Source organism: Chinchilla lanigera, unplaced genomic scaffold (genome assembly GCF_000276665.1).
Source record: "Chinchilla lanigera isolate Chin_1 unplaced genomic scaffold, ChiLan1.0 scaffold00018, whole genome shotgun sequence".
Lineage (NCBI taxonomy): Eukaryota > Metazoa > Chordata > Mammalia > Rodentia > Chinchillidae > Chinchilla > Chinchilla lanigera.
In genome coordinates, this window is record NW_004955419.1 from 6696636 (window position 1) to 6721034 (window position 24399).

Sequence of the window (24399 nt, forward strand, 5' to 3'; positions counted from 1 at the left end):
CACGCGCGGGGCCCCCACGTACAGGGGCTGTGATCCCTGCACTCCGGGTCCTGTGAGTGCAGGTCTGGGGACGTGTTTCTATCACAGCACCCGGCTGTGTACAGATGTCTGCCCGCTGCTATGGTTTGAATATGGCTTCTTTCCTCCGAAATTCATGTGAAAATGTGGTTTCAGCAGCGTTGGGAGCTGAGCCCTTCAGGTGTTGGGTCATTAAGAGGGATTAATGCTTCCTTCATCCATGGGAGCAGATTCATTCTTTCCAAAGCAGGTTGTTATAAAGCTGATGAGAATATAAACTGGTCCCACCACTTCGGAAAATCATTTGGCCAGAGCTACTAAAGCTCAGCTGACCTATACCCTAGGGGTGTAATCCTGATCCTGGGAATGCACCTGACAGACCACATCCTTCCGTATGCAAAGTCCTGCACAAGAAAGTTCTGAGTAGCTCACACCGGAAACCATCATAAAGGATATAAGATAAGCAAACTGTAGGATTCCCACACGAGAGAATCTTCCTCTGTAGCAACTAAGTGCAACAATATGGATGAATCTCAGAAATGCAATGCTGAGAAGGAATCTGGATATAAAAGAGTTAAGCTTTATGTGCATAAAGTTCAGAAGCAGGCAAACCTAATCCATGCTGTTGACAGAATTCCAGACTGCAGGAGGCAACGGGGGCTGTCTGGGGGCTGGTGAAGTTTTTTGATCTAGTGTCCTATGGTGACCACTATATTTTAATAAAAGCCTTACATACACCCATGCAGGATGTCGTATGCCACGCGGGGTGTGGCACATGAGTTCCAGGGTGTGTGTCTGGCTGGGACCCTTGTGAGCATGCGCTCATGTGGGTTGGGAAGGTGCATGTGTATAGTGTCCACTGTCTATAGAGCCAGGGGGCTTGAGTGCACACAGCTGGGGTCTATGCACTGAGACCCTGCCTGTGTGTGGGTCTCTGTCTAACTTACCCACAGTGCAGAGGGGCCTAATGGCTCCTGGATTTGCCCTGCCCATGTTTATGCATCTGTCCTCAAGTATGTCCACCTCCCCAGGGCCTGATCTGGCCAGGCCAGGAGCACCGCAGCGGCTCCTGGGAAAGGCAGGCAGGACTCACATTGCCCAGGTCCAGGATGAAGCAGTCACCATTGTTGAAGCTGTCCCAGGACACAGGCACCTCCGTGGCCCGGACCACACGCCGCCCTTTGACCTGGAAGAGTCTCTGCACCTGCACTTCATTGGGAACCACGTGCTTGAATCCCGACGCCACGCCTCCTTTCTGTGGGGCCAGGGAAACAGCATTGGTTAAGTGGGGAGGTCCACAGAATCAGACAGGAGAAAGACACAGGACTTGGCGGAATGAAATTCTGGCCTGCAGACCAGTGGCCTTCCGACAACACAGTGACGCTCAGCCAGCCCGGGGCTCTCACCCCCACTAGCATTTCAGATTGGGACATTGGTCTGCCCACCACAAGAAAGGAAGCAATAAATATGCCCGAGGTCACAGAGCTAAGAACACACACCACATCCCACTGGCTCTCATCTTCCACTAAAAAGACCCCTGGAGGCTTCCTTGGATCAAAGAAGTGCAGTCACTGCTTTCTTAAACCCCTGGGGATATGCTGTGACACCCTACTCTCCCCAGATATTCTGCAAAGAGAGGGTTCCATGGTCAAAAGTGCAGGGAATGCTCCTTACTCTTCCTCACTGACTGTTACACTAGCCACGTAAGCATCATAAAGGGTCTGGCAAAGCCAGGGCTGAAGGTACCCATGTGCTTTTGCTTCACACTGCATCTCCCTTTCTCGCTGAATCAAGAATCCCTTCTCTCCACCACATCCTACTTCTAGGCTTGAACGGTCTGTGAAACGCACCAATCCAAGCCTGAATCTTTCCCATCCTTCAAGGCTCTCTCGGAAGTCTCCTTCCTCCCGTGGTGCCATAGCAAGTCCCACCCAACTGACCCTTCAGAGGCAGTTGTGGGTAAGGGACAGTGACCCTGCCTCAAGGTATCTGCCCCACTCTGAGCCCCAGGCCTCTCCTCTGCCCCCTGTGGTGATCACCATGTCCTGGAGCACGGACCTGCAGGGAGCATCCCGCTACCATCCCACATACTCTTGGCTCAGTAGCACGCCCAGGCAAGCTAGCTGGGGTTTTTGTTGTTGTTGTCTTGCTGCTGTTATTTTGCAGAACTGGGGACTGAACTCAGGAACTTCCTACTCAGCTACATCCCGGCCCTTTTTTTATTTTTTATTTTGAGACCCAGTCTTGCTAAGTCACTAAGTTTCCTGGGATGGGTTCAGACTTGTGATCTTCCTGCCTCAGCCTCCCAGAGTGCTGGGATCACAGGTCTGTGCCATCATGTCCAGCTGCTGGGCTCTCTTGAAGCTAGCACTCCCCGGCGCTGGGTACCCACCAGTCCCACACCCTGGAGACCTAAAAAAGTTCTTATATAGCACTCCCTTTTTACCCATGGTGACCCGAAACTCAGTGAAGTTGGCCTTACTCGTGGGCACTCAGCGAGTATGTGGCGAAGTCTTGGCCAGTTTCAATTGGGCTTCCTTTTTGACCCATGGGAAGCATGGTGCAGTGTGAGGGTTCGAGGCTCAGGGTGTCGCCCTTCACCTGGCTAGAGAGCCAATTATCTCATCCCTCAGGGGAGAAAATGAGCCCACAGTGAAGCGGCTCGCCTAAGATCTCACAGCGGGTGGATAGTGGGGCCAGGATTCAAACCAAGTGTGGCTGAATATGCAAGACCCACCCACTTCTCCCCTAACACCGGGTTTTGTTGGAGCAGATGTCGCTAGGGTCACCTAGGAACAAAGCACAATCGAGTCACCTTTCAAGTGGAAACGGGTGTTTCCCTGTTGCTGGGACGGGAGCGCCCTCTGGTGTCCCCTCTTGGTATCAGCATGAATCCTAAGGTCAGCGCTGATTTAAGCACCTGTCCCGAGTGCTGGAGGTGGCTGAGGCAGGGTTCTCCCTTCCAGGGATGAGCCTCTCGCTCAGCCTAGCAACTCCTGCGCGTCTCCAGGCAGCACTGACCCAGGGCCTCACTCAGCCCGGCATCAAGGGAGGGTGGATCTGAAAAGCTTTTCAGAAAGTGCCACTTCCACCGATTCCCCAGAGCTATGCATCGCGGCAATACCAGAAGGACCTCTGCGTGTCACACACCTCTAGAATATTCTGCTTGTCCAAGCACGACTTTTATTTTTGTTTGTACAAAATAGAAAACTTTTTCTCAAACAAGGAAAAGGATCGCTTTATGTCCTAAGTCTCAGCTCTCAGGAATTTGCTGCATAAAATATAAAAGAATATTTGATTTCTAATGACAATTGCTATGAGTATCCTGATTAATTAACTCCTTTAATCTTACTGGCCTAGGAAATTAGACTCAGAAAGAGTAGATAAATAAATACATAAATGCAAGCTTTTAGGAGATATTGGTGAGCCAGGAATGGTTCCCAGGGAGGCTGAGGGAGGAGGAGCATGAGTTCAAGCCCAGCCTGGGCAACTCAGTTACTTAGAAAGACCGTGCCTCAAAAATAAAAAATTTTTTAAAAAGCTGAGTGTAGCTCAGTGCAAAGGCTTTGAGTTCAGACTTCAGTGAACCTACAAAGGCAGGAGACAGAATTTTGTTTTAAATTAATTTTCCTCATTTTTTTCTATCATCCTTTATTTTCCCTCTTTGTAGTACTTGGGATTAAACTCAGGGCCTTAACAATGAGCTACGTCTGCAACCCTTTTTCTTTTCTTTTTTTTTTTTGAGACAGGTCTCACTAAATTGCTAAATTATCTGGGCTGAGCTCAAATGTGCAATCCTCCTGCCTCAGCCTCTTAAAGTGCTGGGATTAGAGGCATGTGCCACCATGCCAGGTTTTTTTTTTTTTTATTACTATAATCTTTAGGATTGTTGCTTTCTACAGTGTAGTTATTAGGTGGGAAGAGACCGGCATCATATTATTAAAACAAAATTCAGTGTGATAAGAACCACTCTCCAAATTATAGCGATGAGATAAATAAATAAGTATGTTTGTGGAGACAGAGAAAAAAACACCACTGAGTATCAATAAGGGCAGAATCAGGGAGAACTTTTACTTACTAAAACTTGCACTTCTGTCATGTTTGACCTTTTGTATTAAGCTTGTGCGACTCTTACAGTGAGAAGAGAAACAAGCAACAAAAACGGACATGAAAAGCTGTTTATAAAACAATGACAGGGGCTGGGGATTTAGCTCAGCGGCAAAAGCGCCTGCCTGGCAAGCGCAAGGTTGTGAGTTCAGTTCCTGGTACCGGAGAAAAAAAAAAAAACAATGACAAAACTGACTGGGGCTGGATCCCCTTCCTCCTCGGAACACAGAGGTCCTTTTCTCAGAAATGGGAGACAAAAGACATCCGTGCGTCTCTGGGTTCCCAGTTGTGCTCCTGGACCAGGATCTACCCGGACTCAGCCAGGCCCAGGTTCCAAACAAAAGGTTTTCAATAAAGGAGCCCCGGGGGGTCTCGGGGTTCTGTCTGAGGCAGAGGGAAGGGAGGGAGAAGCTGGGGACCGAGGCTGATGGGAGATCAAGGATTCTGATCCATGTCCCAGGGCAGTGACTCTTAAGATGGGGGGGTCACAGAAGAACAGGGCCCAGGCCCTGCGCCAGCCCCTCCTAAGAGCTCTTGTCCCCTCCCTGCCCCTTGTCACACTCCGAGGTCAGAATGGCTCCCAAGAAGAGGCTTTCACGGGAACAAGTCTTGCATAACAGCCTGCTTCTCGGGATCTATAATTGATGAGGCACCGGGTGAGAACCTTGGGCTAGGCCTGCCAAGTGAGGGGCAGCCCGGAGACTCGCAGAAGGGGGTGAACAGGACCAACCTTGAACCTCACATTGCCACCAGGAGCCAGAAGCTTTCAGGGACGAAGCCCCAAACCTGGGTCATGGTTGGGAACGGACCCTCCGGAGCATCCCTCAGAACACGGTCAAGGGTATCAAAGAAAATCACCCCAGGGCTGAAGCAGCTTGGGATGTGGACACTAGGCCCTGCCTGAGCTCCCGTCCAGGGCCAAGGAATCTTGAAATGTCCACTCTGTGCTAGGCCCTTCACATCTGGGTTGAATTCCAATTCCATTACTTAACAGTTGTGTGACCTCAGACAAGTTGTTTAATATCTCTGTATCACTTACAAAACAGTGCTGATCCAAGTAACTACCCTACAGGACCAAATGACTTCAACGGATAAAATGATCAGAAGAGTCCCCAACACACAGGAAGCATCGCAAGTGTTCCATAAGAGCCTTCTCCGAGCTGTGTGGAGCTAGGCAAATTAGTCACTCCACAGAGCCTCGGCTTTCTCCCCTATGAAATGGGCCTGTTACCACCCACTCTAAAGGCTATCGTGTGAATCGAATGATAATAAGGGCTCCACATACGGTCCTGGTTGCTGGCATCCTTACTTAGTCCTAAAAATCTGAGGCGCTGTGAGCTGCACTGTAGCTTTCTCTGACCCTTTGAAATTGTCCTTCTGTGTACCTGAGAACTTTCACATTTGTGACCTTGCTCAACCAGGGAGCTAGCCCCTGAGAAACAGGTAAGACAGGTGAGCAAACCCCTACTAGTCCCTGAACCCCTCGAAGAGCTGAGCACCCCTCGAGATTCCACCTGTCACCCACCCAGACCGATGGATGGATGCTTCGCGAGCCACCCATCTTTCTGCCTCTTCCAAGGGCCCCAATCTCAGCCTGGTAGTTAGGGGCTTTAACACAGTGCCTGGGACAGCTCTGAGGCCTGTGTGAGATCATGTGCACCCCAGGACGGTGCCCGCCTCCCCCAGCAGCAGGAAGCAGGCGCTGCTGGCACAGGGGCTTCAAAACCCTTCGCTGAATGAATGATCACAGGGGGCCCTGTGAGAGGGTCAGCAGGGGTGGGACCTCAGCTCCAGTCTGATTGGGCTGATTGCTTTTTCCACGTCCTGCTCCAGGGCCGGCAGAAGCCCTGCTTCTAATCCAGCTCAGGGACCTGGTTCCCAACCTCCCCACCTCTCCTTCTTCAGGGTCCAAGGCCCAGAGCGGCCTGAGGAAGAAGGCAGAGCCACACAGCTCAGCGGGGGGTGCGAGGAGCTGGGGCACAGGTGAACTGGCAGCTGGTAAATGGGCAAATGGCACTAAATAGATGCCAGGGCCTGAAGCCAGGTCCCACCCAGCCATTCCCAAGCCACACCCTGCCCTTTGCGGCCCTATCCAGGTCTTGCTGTGCTTTCCCGCCGCCGTTCAATCCCTGTGTCTCCTCGCCTTGGGAACACAGGGTCACTGCTCACTGACGCAAAGGCTCCTGAGGCCCAGAGAGGGACAGTGACTTCTGTGAGTGTACACAGCACATTAGCGTCACCGACGGGGCTTGAGTCCTCCCCGAGAACCTTGTTGCCTTGGTGGAAAGAATGCTAAGAGTCAGGAGGCCTGGTTTCTCGCTCTAGCTCCGGACCCTGTAATTGGACCCTGTAACTGGTCCCAGCTCCTTGTGTGACCCTGGGTCAGGTGCTTAACCTCGCTGTACTTCAGTCCCCTGTAACTTCCATAAAATTAGAGGTCCCGACTCTTGTATGAAGTCCCAACTGACTAACAAACCTTGCGTTCTCTCCCCTTTCCAGACCAAAGAGAGTCCCAGCTTTGCAAGTCTACAGCTTTCTCTAAGCCCTTCTAAGAAACCCAGCCCCACACAAGGCATTTCCCAGCTACCCCTGCATCATATTCTCTGTAGAGCAGGAATGACTGGCTCTCCCGCAACCAGAGAGGAAAGGGCGGCTCTGGAGGGCACGCAGCTCGCTGGGCTCACACAGCAGATCAGAGCGCAGCCTCCTGGCCTTCCCAGCTGGGCTTCGCTCAGGCCCACCTGGCTGGGAGCTCGGAGAAAGAGCTCTTCCGCCTGGGCCCAGGCTCTTTCAGAGGTCAAGGTCAAGGGTGACCTGACTAAGTACCCTATGGATACCTACCAAGTGGCCCTTCACAAGTAAGGCCCTAAGAACTATGAAGTGCTGAAAGAGGACTAAGTCCAAGCCCCCCAGGGCAAAGAAAAAGGCTAGGTTTCTCCCTCACGGCCCGCTCCGCACCATGAGCTAGGAAGACAACCCTATAACCTTACGGAAAATTTGCTTCTCCTCATTTTGAGATGCAGAAGCAGAGTCTCAGAAAGGCAATGTGACTTATCCAAGGTCACACAGCTAAAAAGGGTCCAGGGTCCAAACCCGGGGCAGGTTGGCTCCCAAGCCTGGCCTCTGGCCTGTCTGCCATAGCCCGTAAGGAAAAGGACAAGCAGACCTGAGAAGGCCCCGCCACTGCGAATCGGTCCCGACCACCAAGCAAGGAGGAGCCCAACCCACCTTGTACTTCAGGCCAGACTTGAAGTAGCCGAGGAAGGTGGCCGACTCGAAGCCCTGGACCTCACGGTGCTGCACGGCCCTGCCGTTCAGGTAGTCATCCAGCTGCACGGTGAAGATGGCGGCTGCCCCGCTCTCATCCTGGCTGCACTCGTTGCCTAGGAGACACCAGAGCAGCATGAGCCTGGCTTCTGAAAGGTGGTCCAACCCCAGGGAGAAGGAATCTGGAGCCTCTAGCGCTGCCCACAGCTGGTCATAGAAACTAGGCAAGGTCCTGCCTTCTGTGAGCCTCCATTAACCCATCTGTACAATGGGGGTGCAGGACCCACAGCATTGCAGAGCAGAGCTAAGTTAGAGACTCCAGGCTCCTGACCACGGGGAGCAAACCAGGGAGCTGAGCCAGGGAAGCCACAGAGGAGCCAGGAGCCCCAAGTCACCCACAGTAACTTGCTTTACTCTTACGTGAGGCAGTACGCCTCTAGCATCATGTCTACTGCACAGAGAAGGCAGTGAATTGCCAAAGGGTGGTCCCGGTTCAGGGGCAGAGCTGGGGTCTGAACTCAGCCAGGATGGCTCTAGAGTCTGGGGGTTGTAGCCATTCGCAAAGGGCCTGGCACATACTTGGCGCTCAGTGATCAGGCAGCTCTCTAACACATCCTGGGGACCAGGACGCAAAGGCCTGCACTGTCCGGGGCAGGCAGGGCCAGCAGGGCCACTCACCCAGCCAGTAGTGGAGGTCGTACTGCAGATTCCCATTCCGCAGCTGCACCGTCTTCAAGATGACATAGGCGTCGCCCGTGAAGAAGTCTCCGTAGAGGTTGGGCGGAACGGGGACCAGGTCAAACTTCTCCACACGCCAGATCTGCAGTCCAGGCTGCTTCCCTGCCTTGAGGAACTCGGGGTGTTCCACCACCATGCTGCCGGGCTGCGGGGAGACAGGGCAGGGCCTGAGCAGGGGCACCAGGCTTGGCAGGGAGCGGCCCCGGCACGAGGGAGGGTGGCGCCAGCAGCAAGAGCATCTCACTTGAGCCTCCTGCTCGCCGGGGCTGGGGCGAGCCCACCCCTTTCTAGAGCTAGCAAACACGGCAGGAGCTTGTGCCTCAAATCCTGCGCCTGGGCCAGCATCTGTCCTTTGGGCTCAGCAGCCTCCCCGCTCTGTCGGTGATGAGGGTGGGGGCGGCAGTGGGCTCTACCTCCCTTCCAGGTGTATTGACAACTGGCTGTGACAGGTGTGGCGCAGAGCAGGGAAGTGACTCTGCTAGGGACCCCCACCGAGGAAGCAGCACAGAGGCGCTCTCCCAGGCTCCAAGAGCACACACTCGGGGCCCTTCTGATGACAGTGACGAATCTGAGAGTCCCCAGGGGCCCCACCTGCTCCCTCCCTGCACCCCCATGGCTCCGAGAACCATGAGCTCCTGAACCATCCCCCTTCAGCAGATGGGAAAATTGAGGCCCAGAGAGGAGAGGAGACCGGCCTAGGTCATGTAGCCTGTTTGCTTTTGCTCTTTGGAAGTGGGAAGCTTGCCCGTGCCCCACTGGTCCTCCACCGCACCCCCAGGCAAGGACAGGACTGCTGGGCCCAAGTGGCCTCCTGCGCTGTCTGCCCCCTCCCTCCTGCCTCCCAGCCCCAGCCCCAAATTGCATTTCTTGGAAAAGGCAGAGAGGATGGAGAGCCCGGGTCTGCAGGAGCCTGTGCAGAGGAGGTGGGCGGGGGCTGGGGAGAGGCTGTCACGCATGCAAGGGGGCTGAAGACGGGCAGAGGGGTTAGGCTGGAGCCAGGGCATAAGACAGCAGCGCACGTCACCTCAGGCCGGAGGGGAGAGCTGGCAGGAGTACATAAACGTCAGATGGGCGGAGGTGAGAGAAGAGGGAGGAAGAACTCACAGGGCTGAACAGGAGAAAGAGAAACAAGACAGGGGAGCCTGGAGGACAAGTGACAGCAGAGACCAGCAGAGGTGAGATGCAGGAGGAGGAGGAGAGACCTCAGAGCAGGAGAAATCAGGAAGACAGGGGAGGTCAGGCAGATGGGAGGAGAAAGCAGACACGGAGGAAAAAAAAGTCAGGCTGCAGAGACGGGCAGGAAATCGGAAGCAGGGAGGGTCAGAGGTCCGGCCCAGGTGCGGTTAGCCTGCAGGGGGGAAACAGCCAGGGAGGGCCCGGCTCCCGCCCCACCGCCAGAGCCCGGAGCAGCGAGAGATACTTACAAAGCAACAAAACAGTTTTTCCATTCTAGACCTCAATTACTCCCCTTTTCCTAGCGCTGTATCTGCAAGAACTTACAATAGAGAATTACTCCGGGGACCCGGGCTCCCCGGCACTCACCCGCGCCTGGGGCGCCTGCCCCTGGGCGGCCCCTGTCCGGGTTACCCCCCGCGATGCGGCGGCCGCACGGGCCGGGGACAGCGACAGCGACAGCGCGCTCAGGGCAAGGAGCAGCGCGCGGGCCATGGCGACGACGCGGCGGGCGGGCGCAGGACCCGGTCGGCACCCTCGCCCAGTCCCCGACCTTAAGTAGCCGCCCGCCCATCCCTCCCTAACCCGGGACCGCCCCGCAGGGAGGGCGAGGGGCAGGGCTGGGCCCCCGCAGGGGCGGGGATCTGTCCCGGATCTGGGAGGCATCAGTGTTCCCACCGGGACTGACCCGACGGGGCGGCGCAGTTACTCCTTGAACCCCCTCTCCCAGGCGGAGCCCTGGCCCGGGGCCTGGCATACAACAGGTGCTAACTCGGTGCCAGCTAAATGGACGCGTGGAAGGACTGCCGCCGGGAGCCTAGCTCAGACTGGTCGGCCCGCGTGACCCACCCAGCTCGCTCTACTCCCCGCACCTGATGTCTCCAGAAAAAATAGCGTTGAACATTTATATTGTGAAATTTGGCGCTCGCTAACATCAAAACATCCTGTTCAGAGTGGGTACTGTGGACAACCCATTCTACAGAGGGCAAAACAGTGCTGAGTGGTGAAGCCATGTGTACACAGCTAATATAAATGGTACCCTCAGGACCTGAACTCTACAGTCCTGGATCTGGGCAGAAACACACCCACCCCATCCCCAGCATGGCCATCACCTAGGACCTGCGGAAGCAAGCAAGACGCAGAGGGGCTGGGCAGGACTCTCAGCTCCTGGGCTTACTGGTTCCACCGTACTCCAGCTGGCCTGCTGCCTGCCCTCCCTCCTTCCTTCCTTCCTTCCTTCCTTCCTAAACCATTTTTGTGTTTTAAAAGTTGCATTTTGATCAAAATCGAAAATCACACAGTTGTGCAATGTTGTCCCCTCCTGACTCCATTTACCTCTCCCCAGGGGCAGCCACCTCTAGCTACCACCTTTCGCTGATGACTCCGGATTACCCCGGATTACCTTCCCCGTCTCTAAATAACAAGCCCGTTGCTTTATGAAGCCTGTATCCGTGTGAGGCCAGCACTACCCAGCCTTCCTGGGAAGACAGGATTTGAGTCTTCTCCCATTTCTGGGTTTATCCCTGGGAAGCCAGAGACCCGCGTTCAATTCTTCTAAGTTTTTTTCTTTTTCCAATGCCTCCGCTCCTCACCTACTACATGGGCACAGCAGTTGCTGGAGATTCAGCCAGCCTACAGCTGGGTAAATGGGAGTGCCCCTCCCCACAGCGTGGTCACCCATCCCGGCTCCAGATGGCTGCTTATCGAGTCAAGCTTGGGACTGGGGATTTAGTTCAGTGGCAAAGCGCCTGCCTGGCAACCGCAAGGTAGTGAGTTCAATTCCCAGTACCAGAATAAAACCTATCGAGTCAAGCTGAAGTTTGCCCTCTGCAACCCATAACCTCCTCCCACTTAAGCGGGGTGGGGGTCAGGTCAGACCAGAGTAAGGGAACACAGACAGGGAACACAGTGGAGACTGAAAGGGTTACGAGAAGGCTTCAGGGTGGAGGGGACTTGGGACCTGGGCCGTGAAGGTCGGGGAAGATGGAGACCGAGAACAAAAGTCATCGCAGGGGATAGAGCCGCATGAGCACAGGGCAGGCAGACAGGAGCCCCGGCCAGTGAATAACAGTCTGATACACGGGAGCAAGAGGGGGCGGGCACCCCACAGCCTGCGTGCCACACTGAAGTTGATTTTATCCAGTGGCAGCGGGGAGCCCCAAAGGCATGCTGGGGCTCCACGGTCAGGTGAGTCCATGCCGGCCTGCAGGGCCTGTAGCAGGTTGTCCTGGCCCTAATTCAGAGTCGTCCCTTCCTTCATAGCCATTTGGAGAATGATGAAAACCCACACACACATACAGTCTTGATGGAAGCACAAATCCGTTTCACCCCTCTGCGTAGCGATGTGATTGCCCACATTCAGAATGTAGTGTACACACTACAACATTTCCTACAGCATCATTTACAGAGGAACATCGAAATATACGTGCAAGGGTGTTCACTAGGGCATTGTTTGATGAAAACTGGCGAGGACCCAAATGTCTTAGCTAAATAAACTATGGAACCGTCATACAATGGACCACTATGGAGCTGTGGGGAAAAAAAGGAGCTAGATCCGAGTGTGCCTGGCACATAGTAGGCACTCAATAAGCACAGAGAGATGCAGGTGCAAAAAGTAAATTATGGGACAGTGAATGTAGTGTGTGGTTCCTCTCGATCTTTTATAAGGGTGGTATTTTTTATTTTATCTTTTGCATGCACCCCTAAGGAGTCAGTAAATGCCAAGCTGCTAAGGCAACTTGCTGGTAGATGAAAGGGGAGATTTTACTCTCAGACCTGAGAGTAGGGGAAATGCCCAGATCACTGCAGTTGGTGTGGAGGAGCTTTTTAGGGTGGTGAAAATATTCCAACACTTGACTATGCTGGTGAGTAAACAACCAATTAAATCCACTAAACATCATAGGACTCTATGCTTACAGTGAGTGAACTGTTATGGTATATAAAATATACACCAAGATACTTGCCAGAAAAATTTTAAAAGCATTGCTCTGGGGTTTGAAGTTTTACAAGTTTATATCCAGTATTGTTTTGTTTTTAAGCCAGCAAAAAAAAAAAAAAAAATAACCTTTTTCACATTTACTTAAAGTGATACGTGCTCATTAGGCAATCTGCAAAATCCAAATGAGTAGGAAGTAGAACGTTCCTTGTCCTTCTATCCCCTCCAGTGACCCTGAGGACACTTTAGTGTCCAGCTGAGCAGCCTCATCCAGAGCAGCATGGCCCCAGCCTACCCAGTTGGTGATTAACAGACAGATGTCACGGCTTGGCCTTGGTCCCAGGGACCACCAGCCCAGGGTCACTGGCCCCAGGTTAATGATCACCAAGTCCCTGAAGCTTTGCCTGCATGTAGCTGTGGAGCTGGTGACCAGGCCCTGGCTCCTGCCCTTTGGGACTCTTGCTACAGGGCATCAGCAAGGAGGGACTATGAAGGGTAACATTGTCTTACCCTGCCTGCTTCCTGCCTGGAAGAGGATGCATGAGTTCAGGGGAGCAGGGGAGTTTGGCTGCAAGAGAAAGACCCCGGTGTTAGGGTTGCCTCTGCCACTGACTTCCTAGGAGACTTGGGCAGTTTACCGTCCCTGCCTGGGCTTCAGCATCTCCATACGCAAGACAGGGTAGGTCCCAACGCTCTGGCTCTAAGCCTTATTACTAGCCCTGGCATCCCCTGTTTGATCAGATCCAGAACCTACATATCTCTGAGCCTCAGGATTCCCATCTGTAAAATGGGGGCACTGGGCCAGGCCACCTCTTCATGTCCTTCTGAGTGAGGTAGTCCAGGGCCCCTGACTTGAGAAAAGTGGCACTCACTGCAGTCACTGCCAGCAGCGTGCCACCTCCCCTCTGGACCCAGCCAGGGAAACTGAGACTTAGAGAAGGACAGTCATATGCTCGGGATCACTCCGCTGGAAGGAGGCATTGCCAAGATTCAAACACACGTCTGGCTGGTTACAGAACCCACGTTCTGAACAGAGAGATAAAGAAGGATCCCTGGCACCGCCTGGACCGGCCAGGGAGCGGCAGATCCCCAGGCAGGGAAAGGACTGCAGTTGTTAAACCAGTCCAGCCCAGGCCTTGCTGGCAGCCAGGGGTCTCTGGGGCAGCTGTTCCCACCACATCTCCCAGGCTGGGGCAGGAAAGCCACCAAGGAAGCCCTCCAGACACACGGTGCCAGTGCCCACCACAAAGGCACATCCTAGGAACATCCTAGGGCAAGGCCACCTCTACTTGGTGCCACAAGGCACTCCGGTCTGGCCCAGTGTCTCTGACTTGGCGGCAGCCCTATCACTGCCAGCTCCCTCAGCCAGCGCATCCGAGCATCTGCTCTTTGCTGCACCTCCCCCTTCACCTCTGACCTCGGCTGCTCCTTGGGTCCTGCCCAAGGCCATGCACACAGCAGACAGCTTCTTAAGAGTCTGCCACAGGACGGCGCGGTACCACCCAGGTCCCTCTAGCGCAGCCCCCTTCCCCTGGGGTTGCACTCAGGATCCCCACAACCAGCCCGGGCTCGTCTTCTGCCTTCACTTCAGGCTGGTCTTCGAGTCGGTGCAAGCCTTTCAGGGTGGCTCCCAGATACCCCGGGAGGTGGCCTCACCCTCCGCCCCCGGCCACAACGCACAAAAGGCCTTGGCTGGGCCTGTAGACAGCGCCCTGTTCTCCCTCACTCTGAACACTGCTGCTCTTGCTTTCCCAGCCGCCAGCCATTCGTGGGAAGCACTCTCTCAGAGCTTGTTTGCCTTGGGCTCGCTGCTGTTCTCCAGGCCTCCTGGGAGCACACGCCCTCTGGACAACGCTCAGGCAACAGAGGAGTCAGTTACGAAACCCAGCGAAACCGGACAGGGCCTCGCCGAGCCCTGTGCACTTACAAGGATGCAAGTTTTAAAATCCAGCAGACTCGCCGCCTGGAGCCCAGGCATCAGTTTCCCTAACTAGAAAATGGGAAGAATGGTACTGACACATGGAGGAGGAGCTCCCCGAAAGTGAGCGCCTGTCTTCCTGAACAGTCTGCTTTCTTTGCATGGAGGCGTGCGCTCGGCTCATGCGCCCTGAATAAATAAGCAGCGTGGCGGTGCTGAGAAAGACAATGTACACACGTGGGAGCACAGCTGGGCTGACTTGGAGCAAGTTCTCTCCCTCTCTGAGGCTCAGGTCCCTCCTTGGTAAATAGGAACAAGGATGCCCAGCTGCAGGGCTGTTTGGAGAATGGGGTGCACTGGACAGAATAGGGCTTATTAGCAGGGTGTCATTAGTCTCTCATCTCTTCCTAGACAATGACAAGAGGGTAGTGTCTCAACCCAAGTGCCTGGCAGAGATCGGGAACTCAGGTCTCTTGACAAGCAGGCCAGAGCTGAGGCCTGGATCTCTACAGTCAGGGCCAGTTAGGCCTTTGCCTTGGCTAGGTACATCCTGGGTGTGGACAGCTAGTGGGAAGATGGCCAGTGGGGCTTGACTGAAGCCACCTCCAGGAGGCCAGCTATCCCAGGGACTGAAGCCACCGGCCCTTGTCCAGCTTCCGGAGCCAACCCCACCTAGTGTTAAGAGCCAAGGAGGGACATCTGGAGGGGGCCTGGCCCCACCACTTCCTGACCCTGTGCCCTGGGAGCGGCGAGACTTGGCCGTGGGTATGAGCCCCAGGTCCTGGCTGCAGCAGGCAGTCTCCTGTCCCAGGGGAGGAGCGGGCCCTGGGAGGTTTGTCTGCCAGCAGCTAGGGAACTAAATAGCCACACAAAACTATGTGTAGGCCCCCTACCCTGGGGGAGCCCGGGCTCAAAGACAAATCAGCAACAGGGCAAAGAAGCCCAGATGCAGACACTGTGGCTGCAGAACCAGCAGAAGACTTGGTTGCAAATGTGCTGGGAAGGAGGCAGTGTCCAAGACGCCCCAGCCAGAGTCAGAAAGAGAAGCCACCTGCATGGCAGCTCCACAGAGAAAGGAAACGGAGCAAAACAAAGGGAATAGCCTCATGTGTGGGATTGTGCAAAAGGGTCTTACCAGAAAAGCTGGGTGTAAGTCCCTGGTTATCCCAATCAACTTATCACCCGAGCGGCTTTGAGCAAGTCGCTCTGGCTCTCCGAACCTTGATTTTCTCATCTGTAAATGGGGATTCTAACACCTTCTTTCTAGGGTCATTGTGAGAATTGAATAAAGCAAAATATACTTGGGGATCAGCACAAGGCCCAGCGAACACGTGGAGAGCAGAGCTTCTAGGATTGTGAGACAGGGTACATGGGTGGGTTTCCACCTCCCTGAGACGCAGTTTTCTTCTGTATAAAATAGCAGTGCAAATGCCTTTCTTAAATGCTAGTAGCGATGATTCAATGAGAATAAATAAATATGAAAAATCCTAGGACCATGCCTTTCGTAAAGCAGATGTCCAACAATCTTAGTTTCCAAAAGCAAGGTTCCCAGCGGCTTCATTCACAATGACTACAATGTAGAGGCAACCCAAGTGTCCTCTGACGAATGAACACGCAAAACGTATATCCACACACAAGAACATCACTCAGCCTTCAAATAGGAGACTCTGCCTTGCAGACGGGCCCGGTTATGCTAAGGGAAATAAGCCGGTCACAAAAAGACAAATGTCAGTGATTCCATTTAGATGAGGTACTTAGAGTGGTTAGAATCATAGACAGCAAAAATAGAATGATGGTGGCTGGGGCCTGGGGAAGGGGACTGTCAGGTCATGGTTTACAGGGGACAGAATTTCAGTTCAGCAAGGTGAAGAGCTCTGGGGATGGATGGTGGTGATAGTTGCCCACACTATAAATGTCTTTGATAGCATGGAACTGTATGCTTAAAAACAGCTCAGGTGATTAATGTTATGTGTATTTTATCACAATAAACAAAATTAGAAAAAATGCTGGCTTCCTCTCTCTTCCTGAGAGATAATGGGCTACCCAGGGGTGAGCTAGCCAAGAGGACCCAGGTGACAAGAGAACCGGTCAATGTCTGGGATCCTCTGCTCCCTGGAAAAAGCAGACAGCAAACAATGTTGCCATCTGGCCAAGGCACTTCCTGCTGGTGTGAAGATCAAGTTCAACCTTCACCAGAACCACCAGGGATGGCGGCGGGAGCGCTCCAAGCCAATCTTTGTCCAGATGACACCATCTGAAGGCCATCAGAGGGTGGGACCAGGTCCTCCTGCTACAGGCTCCAGATGAAACCCTTCTCTGTCCCCAGGCCTCGCCAGCCAATTCCAGCCCAAATTCCCTCTGCAGGAAGCGTGAGCCCATGGTCAACATGGAGGATGGTTTGCAGCCTGCAGGCAGAGCTCTCAGAAAAGACAGGAGGGGCCGGTGCAGAAAAAAGTAGACAGCAGAATCGAGGTGCACAGGATGGGTCTCCGTGAGGATAAGGTACCAGAAAGGACCAACAGAGTGAGGCTGAATGACTTTCTAACAAAGCAACTACCAGGCTCAGGAATGACTCTGACAAGAGCCCAAATTCCTATTAGCAGGGGACTAGGGCAAAAGACTCCTTCTGCACACTTCGATTTCCTTCTCTGTACAAGGAGGTGAGGACCCCTTCCTTGAGGGGTGTCTGGTGGGTTGAAGGAGCCTCTGACACCATGCTCAGGAGCCCTCACACCCAAAGATGACCCCCCAGCATGTGTTCAGCACATGTCCGTAGAGACACACCCACAGCTCCCTAGCACCAGGACCCACCCTTGACCTCTACTTGTGCCCATGTACCCAAAGTAGGGGCTGGCTGGAGGGTTCCAACCATGGCTCAGAGACCTGGGCTAGTGGCTGGTCCCCAGGGATGAAAAAATCTCTCAGGAGAGGACTCAAATCCATACCTGAAGAGCCTGAACTTGGCCCATTCTGCCCTTCCAAAAAAAATGAGGCCTCTGGATCCCTGTCCAGATGCCCTGACTGGGTGATACTGGGAAAGGAGCTCAACCTCTCTGAGTTCCAGTGCTCTCAAGCATAAAATGGCCAGAACTTGATACTAATAGGCTGAGGCAGGAGGTTCACAAATTGGAGCCCAGCCCAGACAATAGAGCGATTTAGGAAGACCCTGTCTCCAGGTAGATAGATAGATAGATAGATAGATAGATAGATAGATATAGACAGACAGATTTTAAAAAGGAATGGGAATGGAGCTCAGTGTTAAGGCTCTGGGTTCAAGCTCCAGTACAGGAAAAAATAATTAATTACTGAAAAACTCCAATGAAGAGGCCAAAGGATATAAAGCAACAGGTAAGAAACATGATGAAGGAGCAGCATGAAGACTATGTAATCTGGGGCTGGGGATTTAGCTTAGCGGCACAGCGCCTGCCTGGCAAGTGCAAGGTCATGAGTTCAATCCCCGGTACCGGAAAACAAACAAACAAAAAACAAACAAACAAAAAAAGACTACGTAATCAAACTGAATTGCTTTTGATATTCACGCTAAATGAATAGCAGTTCTCACCACAAAATAGATACAGGAAAACTATGCAAGGTGATGGGTATGTCCAATTGCTTCACTACAAAACCTTTTTTTTATCTACATGGACTCCATGTAGATAGAAATATAACATCATGTTATATTCCTTAAATATACACACTCGTTTTTTAAGAACTAGCATGCCGGTGCTGGGAGGGCTCAGGACACGTCCCCTTGCAACCCAGGGCCTCCTGTCCTTCCCCTCCACCGGCTCAGCAGCAGCTGTCTGCAATCTGCTTCCCCAGCCTCCATCACAGGGCCAGCCCTCATTCTCCCCTAAGACCGGAATGCAGACAGCTAGAGCCAGCTGCAGCCAGGGAGGAGCCATGGAAGAAAGAGGACAGAGGAGAGGAAAATTACCCAGCTCCGGCCCCAGCCAATGCTGGCTGGCTTTGCGAGAGGGGATCTGGGGCCCAGTAGGCCCTCCCTGCACCATGCACTTGGCCTTGCGCCTTGACCCCATCTGAGCTAGCAGGGTGGTGGGGATCCTCCAGGCCCCATCGCTCCTCTGGGACACTCCCACTCTTTGGCATCCAAAGAGATCAGGAGGAGGAGGGGGAGAAACTTGGCAGGGCTTTGTGAGAGGGAGAAAACTGGCTCCTCTTGCTGCTTGCTGGAGCCCCAGGCGTGGACAAGGAGAAACCCAGATGAGAACAGGTCGCACTGTGGCCTAGGAACCCGTCGCTGTATCTCCAGTCCCATGCTCCCGGACACGTCTCTGCATCACAAGCATGGCACGATGCCCAGCTCGCGTACAGCACACACCAGGCCCTGTCAGACGCTGTCCTGTGCGTCTGTGCTGTAACCGAGCCCCATATGCTCTGGATCACACTCCACGTACCACGTCACATCTGCTGTATGATCTACTGTGCTGCAGGCCAGCGTGCCCCTTCCAATTCCACGCCCACTAGACCAGGCCCTGTCCCCTGGAAGTACATGCCATAAACCTTGTCCTGCACCCCGAAACAGTGTCCCTCACCCCGGGATTCACATCTGGAGGGGAGTAAGGTGGGGAATGCAGTCTAGTGGTTAAGGTGGCAGCCAATGGGACAGGCTCAGCCATTTCCACCTTTGGGACTTTGCAACAGTTACTTCTCTTCCCAGAGCCTCAGTTCTTCAGCTGTAATGGAAATGGTATGAACATCACCCAAGCGGGCTGTCCTGAGGATTAAACTAGAGAATGGAGTGCAGTGCTCGGCCCAGTGGCCCCCACAGAGTGAGTGCTCTAAACTGCTGGCAAGGGCTGTTACAAACACCCCGGGTGCTGTGCACCAAGCTCGCCTGTCCCCAGCTCCTACGGTACATGAGACACTGTGCGCACTGGTGGAATTCAAACAAGCTGCAGGGAGGGTGCGGTGGTTGCCTCACATGAGGAGAAAGCCAAGGTTCAGGGCAGAGCGATGGTTGAAAGGGCGACACTGGGACAAGAACAGGAGTCTGGACATTCAAAGGGGCAGAGAACAGCCGATCGGTGGTCGGCTACAGGGTGGCTGAGGACATCACAAGGGACCTTCCTGGGGTGACGAAAATGTTCTCAAACTTGATTCTGAAGATGACTGCGTGGCTGTGGGAGTTCACTAAAAATCAACGCATTCATGAAAACAAGTGAATTGTATGTCTGTAAATTATATGTAAATTTCTTTAACCAGTGTTGTAGTTGTATTTTAAGAAAGCTGTTCCTTGGTTTTTGTTTTTTTTTTTTAAAGCTCCTCCCTTCCCCAAGCACCGCTCAGCCAAAGCATTCAGCAAAAGAAGCCAGCTCCGGTGGGCAACCTCGCCACTCGAAGCTGGGAGGCGCCCGGGCCCACCAGCACCACAAGGTGGATGCCAGACACCTCGGCAGACCAGGTGTGCGGCAGACTCACCCACGGAGTACAGGCTCCCAGGCTCCACCCTCAGCCTCTGGCTCTGTACCTCTGGGGCCCAGGAACCCATGATTCTGAGGCTCAGCCATGATGTGGGACCTCTCAGCAAAGCCCACCATCTTCCTTTCACACCAGGGGAAACTGAGGCTGTGCAGGCGAGGGGACTCCTCAGGCCTAGTTGATCAAGTAACAGAAGAGCCAAGTCCAGATCCCCGCCTGTCCCTTCTCCGTTCTCTCCTTTCCCTCCACCTCCCTCCCAAGCCTCCCCCCCCGTCCTCATCCTCCTGTGACTCAGGGCTCTGAGTCACCCTGTGGCACCACTGGGGAAGCTGCTGAGGAAAAACAATCTCCAAACAAAGCTTCCCTGATCTGGGGAAGAGGATAGGCCCAGGGGGGTAAGGGGTGGGGAGGAAGGGAGGACACAGGGTGGAGTGGAGGCCAGGGATCCCCGAACAACAAGATCTCTGCTCTTGGCCACTGGCTTATATGGGGTCTAAAGAAGGCACTCTTCCACTCAGAGCCTCAGCTTCCCCATCTGTAAATAACCTTCCTACTGCACAGGGAAGCTCATTACGGGCCAGGCATCACAAGAACACCTTCATAAGCATTGTCTTGTTGAATCATCCCCCAAACCCATGGTTGGCCCCATCCCATTTTATAGATGGAGAAACTGAGGCTCAGAAAGGTTTAGCCAAACACTATACAGTACAGAAGTACAGAGCATGCCCAGAACCCAGGGCCATCTGACTTTGAAGCCTGTCTCTCCCTTCTGCACACCTTTGCAGGTACCTACTACACAGAGAAGCATGCTGATGAGCTCTCACCAGGCAAGCAAGGTGAGTGGCCTCAGCAGGTGCTTGGTCACCAACACTTTCCTCTTTTCTTCTTCCTCTGTGTCAGGCCTCCTTTGTCTCAGGGGGTAGGGGGAGCACATGCATGAACAAAGTAACCCCTCAAGTGGCTGTGGGCAGTGGAAGCATCAAGAGGGAGCCCACAGCGGGGCAGAACCACACAAGGGGAGCATTTGAGCACAGCCTTCGAGGATGAGCAAGGGTTTTGTCTCTGCAGACACAGGAGCCGGCCAGCCAGGTGACGGGCCTGGCGGGAGATGCGGCCCACACAGGAAATGCATAACTGGGCTGGAGACCGCAGACATGTGGGTACCCAGGGCCTGACTGCTTCCCCTCCAGACCCGTCACCCCTCCTCTGAGCAGGTTTCTCGAGGCACCCCAGGTCCCTTGCTACTCACCCATGGGTCACAACTGCCCCCGAGGGCTTCTTCCTTGGCCATGGCTGGGCTGGCCAGGGGAAGGCAGGACCCATGACGAAGGCCAATCTAATCACACCGGCCTATAAATAGGACCCTGTGGGTTAGCCCTAAATAGCTGTGCCAGGCCTGGCTCCACAGGCCTTATGGGTGTGCACAGTTCCAGAAGCAGTCCTTCTGTCCGACTCAATGAAACACTAAAACTTCCTCAGGAAACCACTGTTCGCACCCCGGGTGCTCCACTTTCTTCCCCGTGAGGCCAGGGTCTGGGGAAAGAGCCCACCTTCTCCTCTGCAGATCCCGGAGCTGGGGCTGGGGCTCCTCTTCCGCCTCCCACCAGCTGAGGACCCTGGGTTGTGGGTCAGCCACAATCTCTCTCTGCGCCTCGGTTTTTCCAAGTGTGAACTAGGGAGGTTCGACATGGTGCCTTTAAACCTTTCTACCTGGAATAATCCATTAAAATGCCTACGCCGGGCTGGGGATTTAGCTCAGCGGCAAAAGCGCCTGCCTGGCATGCGCAAGGTCATGAGTTCGGTTCCCGGTACCGGAGAAAAACCAAAAAAAAAAAAAAAAAAAAAATGCCCACGCCACTGATACCCCTCCCCCAGTCAACTTGAGAATGTTTAAATTATCAGCACTTTAAAAATTAAAATTGCAGTGAACATCTGAGCCCGGGAGAATGAACAAGTCCAGGGGCCATGGCTGGAGTGACCTTGGGTGTGCCAGTGTCCCTCTCTGGCTGGCTTTGATTCCTCAGCCACAAAAGGAAGTGGCTGGTGCCCAAAAGTTTGTATTTTTTTAATTAAAAAAATTTTTTTGGTTTAGCATTTTTGAGAAGCCAGCCAGCTGGCCATGATAAGCCAGCCCTGTGTGGTGTGCTAAGTATTTAAAGGGACAACTAAGATGTGATCCAGCCCGCTGGGCCTGGTCCTGAGCCAGACACCCGAGCCAAAGGCTTTTCCCACTGAAGGCCTCTCTGGGGGATGCCGGGGACATCTTGTTTCTAGCACGGATTACAAATTTATGGCCAAAAGGCTGGGCTCCCCACGGGGCAGATTATGACATGGACAGGGTCATTCCCACCAACAGGAAAATAAAGAGGAGCCGGCCATCCCCGGACCAAAGCACATGCTAAGGACTCTACTTCCCCATCACGTAATTCTCAACAATTTAGCACTCAATGCGCAGATGAGGAAAATGAGGCCGAGAGGAACTGAGGGACTCGTTAAAGGGCACACAGCAAATCTAGACTGGAGAAGCTTGCCTGAGCCTAAAGCCTAGCCACACCCAGTGCTCCACGACAGCCCTGGGCGTCAGCCGGCGGGACAACCAGGCGGAGCAGAACACCGGCAAGGATCAGAGGGGAGCGCTGGGAATTTTACTCTGTGTGGAGTGAGGGTGACAAGACTCTCTGACCAGCTTCCAGCATGGTTCTTTCTGCTCCGCCTCCACCTGCCTGCCACCGACTCACTGCACTGAAATCTCCTCGTCAGATTGCTCCCCAGCTCAAGATCCACCACGGCTCCCTGGCATCCACAGCATCGAAACCCGGCATTCAAGGCCCAACCTGGCTTTCTCTATCACCTGCTGGCACACCCAACTCGCTTCCCACACTGCTCCCTGGTCCCCGCACGGCGCTCCTCCAGGAGGCCACGCCTTTGCACACACAGCCCCCTGGCCTAGAGGGCCCGACTCCCCTTCCTCAGGCCAGTGCCGACCTGGCCAGGAGGGAAAGCCCTCACTGGCATCCTGGGTTCTTTGGCAAGTGTCTCAGTGCACTCGGGGTGCCAGCTACCGCCCTCCCTCCTGGATTAAAGTGGCTGTCCGTGGGTGGGGCGCGCTGATTCACCTCTCTCTCCATGCGGAAGTCAGAAGGAGTGGGCTGGTAGCAGAAAACAATGCAAAGAGCCAAGAGAATCCTGGGAAAGCGCACTTCCCAGGACTGCCCAAAGCCAAGCCTCCTACTACAGCACAGTGTTGGGACACCCCGGAGTGGACAAACCAAAAGTGACAGCCTGGAGCCTCATCAGGACGGTCCCTGGGTCTGTCTCTTTCCAGGGTTCTGACCACGAAATCCATGCACGTATCCCCCATACTTGCAAACTCCCAGTGGTTCCCAGTGGCCTGGCGTAAAGTCCAAGCTTGAAGGCGGCATGACCTTGCTGTCCCTGGTCCCCGGGCTTTCTCCCTCCACGCCCCCCTCACTGGCTTCCCTCCCAGTCTGATTCCAGTCCCGCAAAGACTCCCAGGCTGGCCCCTGCCTCTGAAACTTGGGTCCAGGCTGTTACTGGCCCCTTCCCTGCTCATCCTATGTGTCCCCCCGCCCAGCCCCTGGTTCCCTCTTTAGGGCCTGGCTTTCCCAGGAGGCCTCTCCAACCTGTCTAGGCAAGATCCCACCTCTCTCACAAAACCCACCCACCATCACAGCTAAGGAGAGATCAAATCTGTGCTATGTATATTGATCCACTCTAAGACCCGGGCAAGATAGAGAATTCTCGTCCTTTGCTGATTTCCCTACACCCAGCTCAGGGCCTAGATACCCATCAGATGAATTCATGACACAATAAAGAATGAATGAATGAATGAATGAATGAGTGAATGAATGAACCCATTCTACGTATGTACCTCAAGACAAGGTGGTCAGAACACTGCTGAACATCTAAGGCAGAAAGGCAGAGTCCAACTGAGAAAGTCAGAGAGGGAGGAAGAAGCCAGAGTGACACCTCCTGGAAACTAAGAGGAGGGAGGTGTGGAAGGAGAAGGTACCCGCCCAGAGCTGCAGCAAGATGGAGGCCTCAGGACTGAGCCAGGAAGAGGCAGCTGAGGTCTACCTGGCTGAATTTAAGTTCATGGAGGTGAGCATGAGGTGGGCAGAACCACAACAGGTGAACAGGCAAAGCTCTCAGGTGACCGTTACCTGGCTGGGGCTGAACCAGCCTGGCCCTGCTTGGCCTGCAGAAGTGGGGCAGGCAGGGGACAAGTCCTTGTGTCACTGTTACAACACCAAGAACAGAACACTACTGACAGATCACTTCGAGACACCGGCCTTTGGAGATGCAAAAGCAGGAGTGTGGGGAGGCAGACACAGCCCTGGGCCCGTGGGCAGCGGCTGATGGAAGATCAGTCCCTCGCTGGGTGCAGCAGGCCTTGTAGGAACACCCTGGCCCTGTGGGGACCATCAGAAAGTTCTTCCACCTAAGCTGCATGGAAGAGGAACAACGGCCACAGTCCACTTGCATCACCACCCGGAAGCCAGCAGGCCACAGCGGGTGAGTAAGGTCCAAGTGAGGCCCTTGCATGTTGGTCCTTTCTCCTTTTGGCCCTCGACAGTGACATCATGGGCTTTCCAGGCTCCTTGCACAATGAAAGACTCGCTTCTGCCTTGGTGCTGAGGTGTAAGCTGTCCCCCTCTAGGGATCCATCCTGTTTCGCAGCCCTTTGGCATTTAGGAGCTCATGCAGTCCTCACACCAACCTTGTCAGGTGGGCAGGGTGAGACTAATGCACCCATCTTCTAGGTGTGGAAACTGAGGCC

The 24399-nt window shown here is 54.0% G+C and overlaps 1 protein-coding gene across 3 annotated transcripts in view; it reads right to left on the reverse strand.

The window, feature by feature from the left end:
* The window catches only part of Gsn (gelsolin), a 51160-nt gene that overhangs the window by 14434 nt on the left and 12327 nt on the right, over positions 1–24399 (reverse strand). The window contains exons 3-6 of one of the 3 annotated variants that reach the window (XM_013513254.1): positions 9555–9625; positions 8071–8275; positions 7354–7508; positions 1112–1273 (exon numbers count right to left, since the gene is read on the reverse strand). In XM_013513254.1, the coding sequence (XP_013368708.1) occupies positions 1112–1273; positions 7354–7508; positions 8071–8275; positions 9555–9578 (546 nt within the window). In that variant the 5' untranslated portion in view covers positions 9579–9625. Of the gene's footprint in view, positions 1–1111; positions 1274–7353; positions 7509–8070; positions 8276–9554; positions 9626–9672; positions 9852–24399 lie in introns of those variants that run through there. The other 2 variants (XM_005382570.2, XM_013513255.1) reach the window with 2 other exon arrangements.